This window comes from Eretmochelys imbricata, chromosome 6, assembly GCF_965152235.1.
Source record: "Eretmochelys imbricata isolate rEreImb1 chromosome 6, rEreImb1.hap1, whole genome shotgun sequence".
Taxonomy (NCBI): domain Eukaryota; kingdom Metazoa; phylum Chordata; order Testudines; family Cheloniidae; genus Eretmochelys; species Eretmochelys imbricata.
Window position 1 is genome coordinate 34,181,283 of NC_135577.1, and position 10,671 is coordinate 34,191,953.

Genomic DNA, 10,671 nt, shown 5'->3' on the forward strand with positions numbered 1-10,671 from the left:
TTATGCTGAGAAAAGAGCCTACATTTCCTTGCTTGGGGTCAAATATAATTCTAAAAGCTACATTTTATGTGCTGTTTTATTGTTGACCTGTTCTTATAAAGTTTCCTTTCCTTCCCTCTACCATCTGGTAACTGATCAATAGCTCTAATATTAAGTACCCTAACCTGTACATCTTACACAGAGAAACGCCCATTGACTTTTAGGTGAGCTTTGCCTGTACAAGGAGTAAAGGACTGGGTTCTATATAACACCTGCAAGAAAAAAAAACATTTCAAAGAACAGTCTTCATCTATGCTTCTTCCTTGTGTCTGTCCTTTCTCTCTCCTATAGCTAAAGTGATTGTGCAGCATTCTCTAAAATGCACTTAGATGTGCTCTTTTGGGACTCCTTTATGTTCTACTTTCTGCCTTTCACCCATCTTCTGCTCAGTCTGACACCCACAAAACCATACACGAGAAAGATGCATTGGGTTAAATTAAGGTGTGAACTTAGGCCATACGTACCCTAGCACTTTAGTTGGTAAAACTTCTGTCGCTCGGGGGTGTAGAAAAAACAAAAACAAAAAAACCATACCCCTGACCGACATAAGTTACACAGACAGAAGTGCGAGCATGGACAATGCTATGTTGGCAGGAGATGCTCTTCCACCGACATAGCTACTGCCACTTGTTGGGGTGAGAGAGCTCTCTCTGTCAGCACAGAGCGGCTACACAGGAGATCTTACAGCGGCACAGCTGCATCGGTGTAGCCTTAAATCAGTTTAGTTAAACTGGTGTAAAACCCTACTGCAAAATACTTTACAGTTTATGAATAGCTTATTTCAGTTTAGCTTAATTTGTTCCTAATCAACTTAAGCTACATAGATATTTCACACATAAAACTGCATTAAAAATATTAAGTTGCAAAGTCAAAAATTCAAAAGTTAGAAAATGCCATAATTAACATTGATATGCAACCTTACTTAGGCCCCCTTGTATGTATGCATTGATACAGGCTTTAATTATATGATCACTTACTAATTTTTCCACAGGACCACTACTTCCTTCATTGCACAGAAGGGAGAGTGCTCACTTAATGAGCACCTTTTCTACATTTTGTTTATCCTCATTGTTCAACGTGTGGCCCCAGGCCTTATTTACTGCACACTATTCAAACCCTTCTCTGAAGACAGAATTATTTATTTCCTCATGGCCATTTCTATGGTGCTCATTACTATAGTATTGGAGAACTTCACAAATATTAATTCATTTATCTTCACAACACTCTGGTGAGATGAGGAGGTATTATCTCTGCTTTACACAGAGGGAAATGAGGCACAGAAAAATTAAGGTCCAAAGGGTCTGCTAATTTTGGGTGTCAAGTTGAGCTGCCTAGGACCTGATTTTTCAGAGTACTTAGCTTTTTTTAAGGACTTTATATATTCAAAGCACAGCTCCCACTGATTTCAGTTGCAACTGTGAGCAAGCAGCACTTCCACAAATCAGACCCCAACGTCTCAAATCATGCACCTAGAAAATGATGAACACACAACTACTGACCACTTGTGAGAAGTCTGATGTAAGTGACTTGACTAGCATCACACAGGAACTTTGTGGCAGAAGCAGGTATAGCATCCACTTCTCCAGGGTAGCATTCAACTGCCTAAACCATGAGACCATCTTTTCTCTTCCTGCCATCCCCTGCCTCATTCACTACACACCTTCCAATTTCTGCAACAAATGATAACAGACACAGATAACAGCTTCTTAGTGAAATACAACTTCCTAACCTTTGATAACTTGCCTTTGCAACTTTAATGTTCTTTTAACATAGCTTGTGTGCAATTTCCTAAGTCTTTAAAAAAAAAAAGCTAACTGAAAAAAACAGAAATTCAAATTGACACCCAGATGGTTCATCAGCACAGTTGGAACCTTCAGATCACTGCAAGACTTCTACCACTTGAGATAATGGAGTAACTGATAGCCATAGTAGATCATCCTCCATGTGGACGACCATTACAGGGGGACGAGACATAGACTCTGCCAGTGATTTTCAGATATTTGCTGAAAGCAGAGGAATGATGAGACTCTGGAATCTTGGGTTTCATACCAGGCTAGAGAGAAGCATGCTACAGTGATCACAGCCTCTTCTGTCTACTACCCCCAAGCTTGACCCTTTCTGTGCCATTCCCGCTAAACTGACTCTGTCCCTGTCGTTTCTTCCTCATCCCTGAATCCTCAAATCAGTCCCAGTCTATTTGCATACTCAGTCCCAATCTCCATGCCTTAGTCTTCTCATTCCAGTCCCAATCTCTTTGCCCAGCCAGTACCACTTCTTCTCCCATACACCAACTCCTCATCAGATCTGCCTTCTGTCTTCCCTCAACTGGTTCTCAGTCTCCTTGTCCATCAAGTCCCAATCTCCTCCTCTCCTCCAGTTTCTCTCTTCCCCTACCCTATCTTCAATACCTGCCTCACCTGGCTCCTTGCCCCAATCTATTCCTTTCCCTCCCTTTTGGTCCAGTTCTTGTCCCCTCTGCATTCTTGTCAGGCAGCTTCCTCCTTCATGCTGCCTGGGCACCAGCGGCAATGTCACAGAAAGCACAGGAGAGCCAGGCTCCCTAACTTGGCCTGGACCTACCAATACAGGGGAAGTCTGACCTTGACCCAATAGCCCTGGGCCGGAGAACACTCAGTTGCTCTGTGAGGATAAAAAAGCATTGCTCAGTCGAATGTAAGAGCTGTGAGGAGATGAGTATGCTTGTTGAGCACAGACTCTTCAGCAATCGTAGCTGCTACACGTTAAGAAATCTCTACTGAACATATGCAAACAGATATTTTTCAAAGGAAATCCCTGCTCCAAATCACAGAGGTGCTAGATCTTCTCAAAGGTGGCCAGAATTTTTTTAAATAGCAAAACAGTGTATTTCTAGCCTCATTCTTGCAAATGGCTGAAGCATACTGACTCAAACTCTCCAAAAATATTCAGCTTGAGACAGACTCCCAGCATGGAACATTTCAGCCAGAATGGCTAAAGTTTGGCACAGTTATAATCAACTGAATACAAGGTCTTATAATAGGAAGTGACAAGTAACCTTAATGATAACGCCATGCTACCAGCCCCACTTCTAATAAGCCTGGCTTATAATGATGTAAGTGTCCACAGAGACTTTTGCACCAGTTTAACTTAATCAATTTTCCATCACACATTAAAGTTCTTTGGGGCAGGGACTTTTTGGTTCTGTGTTTTTCAAAACCTAGTATACTGGGTTTTTGATCTATAAAACTGGGGCTCCTAGGTACTACCACAATGCAAATAATAACTAAATTGTGAAACCACAGCAACTTTGTGCATAGAAAAGCCCCTAGATTCTTTAACAAAAGTCCTTCTGGCTTAAAGAGCAGCACTGAAAGGAGCCCCATCAGGCTCTCCTGGGTGGCTGTGACTGTGGGACATGAATGGAAGAATTTGCATTTGTAACCTGGAAGTGTTAAAGAGTTCCAAAGTGTTCCATTTCCAGTGGAACTGCTTTCTTTTCCCGGTGAAAGCATAGCACAGGGGCACATGTTTGGTTATGAGAGAGTTATCTATTAGAAGAACCACCAAGCAAAGTTCACCTCCTCTGATACAAACGCTCTGAGATGAGGGCACACTTGCTTCCATAGCCCAACATACATCCCAACATGGTATCTGTTTGACTCCATGAACATTCACATTTTATCTCAGGATAGAGCAAAAAGGACAGTTTCCAGCTTGGGTGATAAGCCTCTTATCCTTGACTCGGATTGGAGCCTAGGCCTCAGCTCAGGTACGTGGTTGGACATCCCCCGACACTGGAATAATAGGCCAGGATCAGTTTATGCTTAGCCCTTGCATGGGTGTGCAGGGGGATGGAAAGAGCCTTCCCCTTCCTCCCTCACGTTACGCAGACCAAACCACCAGTGTGTTGCAAGGGGGCAATTGGCTTCAATTGCTTCTTTGGTGTGTCCCTGGAGGCACATATCCCACAGGGAACAGGGAGGAGCCATGTCCACACAGGCACACTGGGATCAGGCTGCAAGATCCTGAAGGACTGTACAGCCTGAAAAATTGCTGCGCACTGGTAGGGCTTTTTGGAGGGATTGTGCCTCCCTGAAACACAAGCTCCAATCCTCCCCATGGGGTGGGGTAGCATTGACTTTGTTGGTGCAAGGTCAGCTCTTCGGAGCTGTAGAATGTTGTCTATCAAAACCCCACTTATTGTATGCATAATATTTATTCACAATCATTGCAAAGTGCAGACTCTGTGGCGGTCCAGCTGAATTACCCCCCCAAAAAGAACACAAAGCTTCAAAGTTTATGGTTCTACCTGAAGAGCCCTTCAGGGGGACAGACAGGAAATGGTCTCCAGTTTCTTTGCCATGTCTGTGTTCCTCTGTACATGAGCTGCACAGCCACTTATTGCAGTTAGTACACAGACTGTGAGCAGGTCTCTTCTCATTACACGTGGAACAGCTCTGGAAAAAAAAAAAAAAAAAAGAAAAAGGTACAATTCCATGCAAGTATAATTAAATGCAGAACTCCTCCAACGAGCTTGTAGAAACTACTTCATTTAAGACACTGATTCAAAACCTTGGCGGTTTGGTTACGCCAATAACTGTGAGCACTGGCCCTGATTCTTTTCTCTCTTACACCAGTGTCATTCAATTGACATCAATGGAATTACTCCTGGTTTACACTGGTGCAAGAGAGAGGAGAACAAGATCATCAATGGATATGTTTAAATCAAAGCTGGATGTCTTTCTAATATTCTCTTGTTGAAGAAATAGTTACAGGTTTGATACCAGAATTACTGGGCAAGGTTCTATGGCCTGTGCAATGCCGGAAGTCAGACTACATGATCATAGTAGCTCTGGCCTTCTGTTCCTAAAAATCTATTAATTGATGAACTAAGAATGGTCTGATTTCAGTGCACGGAGTGAGTGGGGATAGTTGCTTCTCAAAAAAAAGGAACTTGCAGAGGATAAGAGGTCATTTGTATACCCTTAATATTAGTACCATAACAGATGATGTACAAACACAAGAAAACAAATCAGTGCACAGGAATTGTAAGTCCCTTCATGAACATGATAGAATATTGTCCAGTCTGTGAAGAAAAGTTTAACCAAATCTAACCAAGCATCACAGATCCAAGGGATTGGTACTACAGCCCCCCGCTTTGGAACAGTCTCGTGGGGGTACCCCTTCAGTGTTCCAGACCCCTTAAGGTTCTCACTCTTCCTCCAGGATAAGACAGGACGGCTTCACCGCTTCCTTAGGCTGGACCTCTGGGCCTTCAGCACTCTTGCTTCACACGGTGAGTTCAACTGAGACAGATTCCTGATGGAGAACTGTACGCTCTTCAGAGACTAATACACCTCACCAAGCCTTTGCAGCGATACTCACACAGCGTTGTCAAAACAGTAGGGTTTATTAATTAGTCGACAGAAACACAGCATAGGAAATCATTAGGTTAGCACAGAGAACTGAAAGTTAAAGAATGGTCTGTTCTGGTTAGCCCAGGCCTAGTCAAGCTGTACTAAACCCCATTCAAGCTCTCTCTGTCTGACCACCTTAGTCAGACTCTGGGCAAGAGCCCTGACTCCTCCAGCAGCCAACACTTATCCCCTACCTCACACATCTCCAGTCCTTTGATATTTACATAGACCATGCATAGTTTTTTTTTTTTTTTTTTTTTTTTATCTTCAGAGCACTTTTACACACATTAGTTAATTCTCACAATACCTCTCAGAGATGATAATATTTACTTACCTCCATTTCACAAGATGGGCAGTATGTGCTTCCTCTTTTACCATACATGTAAAGAAAAAGGCTGAAGCAGAGAGGGTGACTTGCCCAAGGCCACACAGGAAGTTAGGCTTAGAGAGCCAGGATTAACTCAGGAGTTCCTGGCTCCTGCTCAGGTATTCAGACTACACCTCTCTTTTAAGTTTCAGAGTAACAGCCGTGTTAGTCTGTATTCGCAAAAAGAAAAGGAGTACTTGTGGCACCTTAGAGACTAACCAATTTATTTGAGCATGAGCTTTCGTGAGCTACAGCTCACTTCATGAGCTGTAGCTCACGAAAGCTCATGCTCAAATAAATTGGTTAGTCTCTAAGGTGCCACAAGTACTCCTTCTCTTTTAAGTGCGGATTTCAAGACCATTCACCCAAGGAGCTCAGAAGCAAAAACAACTGAGCAACTCAAGCACACAATACATACATTGCAAAGCAATTACCCTGATAAGTTGCCAAAAGGCCAACTGAAAAAAGTGAGGCTGGAATTTCAACTCACCAATCAGGGTAGCTCAGCACGGTGTGGCTTATCAACTAGTATACACTTGTACACTTAAGTCCTTCCACAATTATCATCATTTATTTTTATTGCAGTAGCACCTAGAGGCCCCAGTTGACAACAGGGCCCCAGAGTGTACACACACACACACAGTAAAAGACAGACCCTGCCCCAAAGAACTTACAATCTAGACAGACAAAGGGTAGGAGACAGTAAGGATCACTATATCCATTTTATAGTTGGGGTACAGAGAAAGAATAAGTGTCTTCCCCAAGCTTACCCAGGAAGATAACTTTACAACAGAGGTTATCTGTCTATCCCATTTATAATGAATCCATCACTACAGTGTCCAAGATATGGTCAAGATCTTGGAGTACCACTTTGGTTATCTTTATACCATTAATTGCTCCCCTAAAATGTGACATTCATGTTGGCTACCACCTGAGTGCAACGATAAACCTCAACCAAAGTCAGAATGGCAAGATGTAGGACTTGATCCTACATTTCTTTTGCACCCCAAATTCTCATTCCCTTTAGCAACATTGCCAAGTCCAATTTGATCAAGCCAGCTAACAGATTTGCGCATAATTTTCAGATTTAGCTGCCTAAAGTTAGGAACCTAAATCCATATGTAGGCACCTAATTATGGGGACTGAATTTCAGAGGTGATGAGAATCCACAGCTCCCAGTTAGGCCATTTTTATGGAACTAGATGTCAACTTTAGACACCAAAGTCTGAAAATACTGGCCTTCATGTCTTTCTAGCAGCCTCATAATTTGAGGGCCTTATGCTGCTCCCGCTGATGTCACTGGCTAAACTCCCACTGACTTCAGTGACAGCAGGATCGGGCCCTGGTTTTCTCCTATTTTTCCTTTTATAAAGGCTTCACTGTTATGAGACTATTTATAAAAAAGGAACATTCTTCATTCCCCTGTAGGATTCCTGTACTCCTGTGGGAATTGTTTTCTTTTTGAATTGCTCTTCGGAGTCCTAAGGGACTGAAGAAAAGAAAATCTTCTTACTGGAGATCTGAGAAATATCCCAATGCCTTTGAAGAGGCTAAAAGATTTATTCATTTGATTTCCTTCATACACTGGCTCTCTCTAGAAAGTAGATGAATTGAGTTACGATAATTAAGAAAACTCAATGTAATAAGAACTTTTATCACTGCAGCAGCATTGTGTAAATTTTGCTCTTACTATCTTTGAAGAAAGAAAAGGAGTACTTGTGGCACCTTAGAGACTAACCAATTTATTTGAGCATGAGCTTTTGTGAGCTACAGCCACAAGTACTCCTTTTCTTTTTGCGAATACAGACTAACACGGCTGCTACTCTGAAACTTATCTTTGAAGAGTATGTGTGAAGTGATCCTTCCTGGTTCACATAATGATACATTGCATATAAATAGCACCTTTCATCTGAAGATCTCAGGGCACTTTACAAACATTATTCATTGAATTCACACAGTACCCTCTAGGAGTTAGGTATGTATTTCTAGAGATGGGGAAAATGAGGAATGGGAAAGTTAAGTGACTCAGAGCAATTCAGGGGCATTGGTAATCAACAGAAGGCTGAACAGAGCTAAAACACAGGAGACAAAGATGGTGTTTGACCTTATGCTCTTCTCCCACTGGATCCTGGGGCCAGTCTCCAGAACAACTTAGAGCAACCTCAAGACTTCTGTAAGTTGTTCTGGCTGATGACCCACAAAGGACCATTCCATTGGCAGTGCTGGGGTGCAGCAGTGCTCTGGCTGTACCCTTGATATGTCCCCTAAGTTGGTAAAACCTGCTAAAGGAATCTCTAATGCCAGAGGAATCTTTAACTGGATATTTAAGCTGGTTTTATACCTCCCTGGAACTGACAGAGAGGCACAGAACAGATGGAATGGGTCCATGATCTGGCCCAGAGATTTGAACCCAAGAATTCTAGCTCTCAGTCACTAGCTCTAACCATTGGGCAACACTTTTGACTCCAGTAGAAAAAAGGATAAAATAAATCAGTCAATAGTTTGTAAAGTAGTTTTGATTCATTTAGTGCTATTTTAGCTCCTCATTCCAGTGCAATATAATCATTTTCCAATGTCTTGCTTCCTCATTCAGGAAGGGTATTATAGTGAGATAGAGAGAGCAGAAATAAACAAGAACAATTCCCCTGGAGCTGGACAAACACTTAAATACAGTGGAAACAGTACAATTAAACTAGTATAGGAGAAGACTATACATAACTAAAATATTAAATTGCAAATCAACTTTTTTAAATGGCACATGAGAAGCATATTTGTCTCCAGGCATATTGTTTACATAAGGCCACAGCAAACAGCAAAATGTCTCCAACTTCTCAGTTACATCCATTCTATCCTGACGAAAGACAAAAGTTCTGGGAGACTTCCCTCAGGATTGATGAAGAACTTTATTTGTTGTTGTTATTATTATTAGACTGACATCTCTATCATTTAACAGAAGCAATCAATTTGAGACAACCATACAACCAGTAGCCTTTGTCACTGCTTACCTGGCCCTGACAAAGGAACAGAGGATACTGAGAAACACAGAGTGAAAGGGCTATCCAGCATCTTGCTGGATGCATCAGATGCATTTATTACCTGTACATCACTTTTATAATGAATGAAACATAATTCAAGAGTGAAATCCTAGCTCGTCACTGAGAAACCTAACTTTGGTGGTAAGTTGGGTTTATTTGAAAGACAATTCTACCCACTAGAAACTTGTGTTCTGTGCTACTCAGTTTGATGTTGCAACAAGTCAAAATTGTCTGTGCTCCACTGTGGCTAGTGCTGTGGTGACTGACAAAGAGTTTTCATGCAAAACAACTGTTAAGGGAAATAGTTCCCTCCAAGGGCCAACCTAGGGGCTTAGCAGCAGGGATTTGTATTGCCACATACTCATGCCAAAAGCCCAGTCCTGCACCACTGAAGTCATTGTCAAAGCTCCCACTGACTTTAATGCCTTGCTCTTCACACAGGGTGAGAAAAGTGCTTTAGAGGCAGTATGTTCAGTCCCTGGGGATGACTGAAGAGGTGCAGTGAAATTACAATGCTGTATAAAGCTACTCAAACAACAAATTTTGAGTCTGGTTATCGGTTTTCAAAAGACTCATGCTGCAACCTATTTAGCAGCCTCCACTTACCCTTGCCATAGCTGGATTTGCTGTGGGAAAGTCCTTGAGAAAGAAATTTTCAACTACATCGCCTGCGAAGCACGTCTGTTTGCACACAGGACATGAGAGGATACCTGAGCGAAGAAACAGAACAGCTGTATGAATCAGGAAATGAAATAAACCACACTGAAGTACTGACAGTTCTTTGATATCACACCAAAAGGCTTAGTTCCAGGAAACTCAACTCTTCATCAACTAACGAATTACATTTGCCTAGTTTTGGCACAGTACAAAACCCTACTGTGACTCTGTGATTCTATGTTCTATGCTGCACTTATCACTTTTGGTATCTGAGTACCTTCAAATCCACACAAGCTCTTGAAGTTCTGATAAAAACTGTTAATCCACCAGTATTTTCTTACATTAGCTATTGTTCTTTTGCGACAACCTTTCATTCTCCTCCCCACTGGTGAGGCCTCAGCTGGAGTAGTGTGTCCAATTCTGGGTACCACATTTTAGGAAAGGTGGATAAATTAGAGGGAGTCCAAAGGAGAGCAACAAAAATGACAGAAGTTTTAGAAAATCTGATTTATGAGGAAAGGTTAAAAACTGGTCATGTTTAGGTATAAGAAAAAAAGACTGATGGGGGACCTGACAACAGCCTTCAAATATCTTAAAGGCTGTTATAAAGAGGATGGTGATCAATTGTTCTCCATGGCCACCGAAGATAGGACAAGAAGAAAAAGGACTTCACCTGCAACAAGGGAGATTTAGGTTAAATACTGGGAAAAACTTTCTAATTATAAGGTTAAATTCTGCAATAAGCTTTGAGGAAGGTGGTGAAATCTCTATCATTGGATGTTTTTAAGTACACATTGGATAAACACCTGCAAGGGATGGTCTAGATACACTTGGTCCTGCCTCAACGCAGGGAGCTGGACTTGACCTCTCAAGGTTCCTTACAGCCCAACAGTTCTATGATTCTACAAAAAAGACTTTTGGGGTCTTAATATTCAAGAGAGTAGTTGCTGTGAAATCACCAGGCAGAACAACTCATGTGAGTAAGGGGCTGTAGGACAGGGTCCTTTCTTGACATGAAATTCAGATGGCTACTCTCTTGTCGTTTCCAGGGGAGAATGAACACTGGTGTTTTCTATACAAAACAATATCAGAATTCTGTGTTATGAATTCTCATACTATTGACACATTAATGAGAACTAAAATCACCAGTACTATATTTTTCTGAACTATTTGCTTA

General features: G+C 41.8%; 1 protein-coding gene across 2 annotated transcripts in view; it reads right to left on the reverse strand.

Annotated features, from left to right (window-relative positions):
* Positions 1–9,922, reverse strand: part of TRIM66 (tripartite motif containing 66) — a 57,753-nt gene extending 47,831 nt beyond the window's left edge. Inside the window, exons 1-3 of one of the 2 annotated variants that reach the window (XM_077820082.1) lie at positions 9,836–9,922; positions 9,444–9,547; positions 4,328–4,475 (exon numbers count right to left, since the gene is read on the reverse strand). In XM_077820082.1, the coding sequence (XP_077676208.1) occupies positions 4,328–4,475; positions 9,444–9,452 (157 nt within the window). In that variant the 5' untranslated portion in view covers positions 9,453–9,547; positions 9,836–9,922. Of the gene's footprint in view, positions 1–4,327; positions 4,476–9,443; positions 9,552–9,835 lie in introns of those variants that run through there. The other variant, XM_077820083.1, reaches the window with a different exon arrangement.
* Between the last annotated feature and the right edge of the window lie 749 nt (positions 9,923–10,671).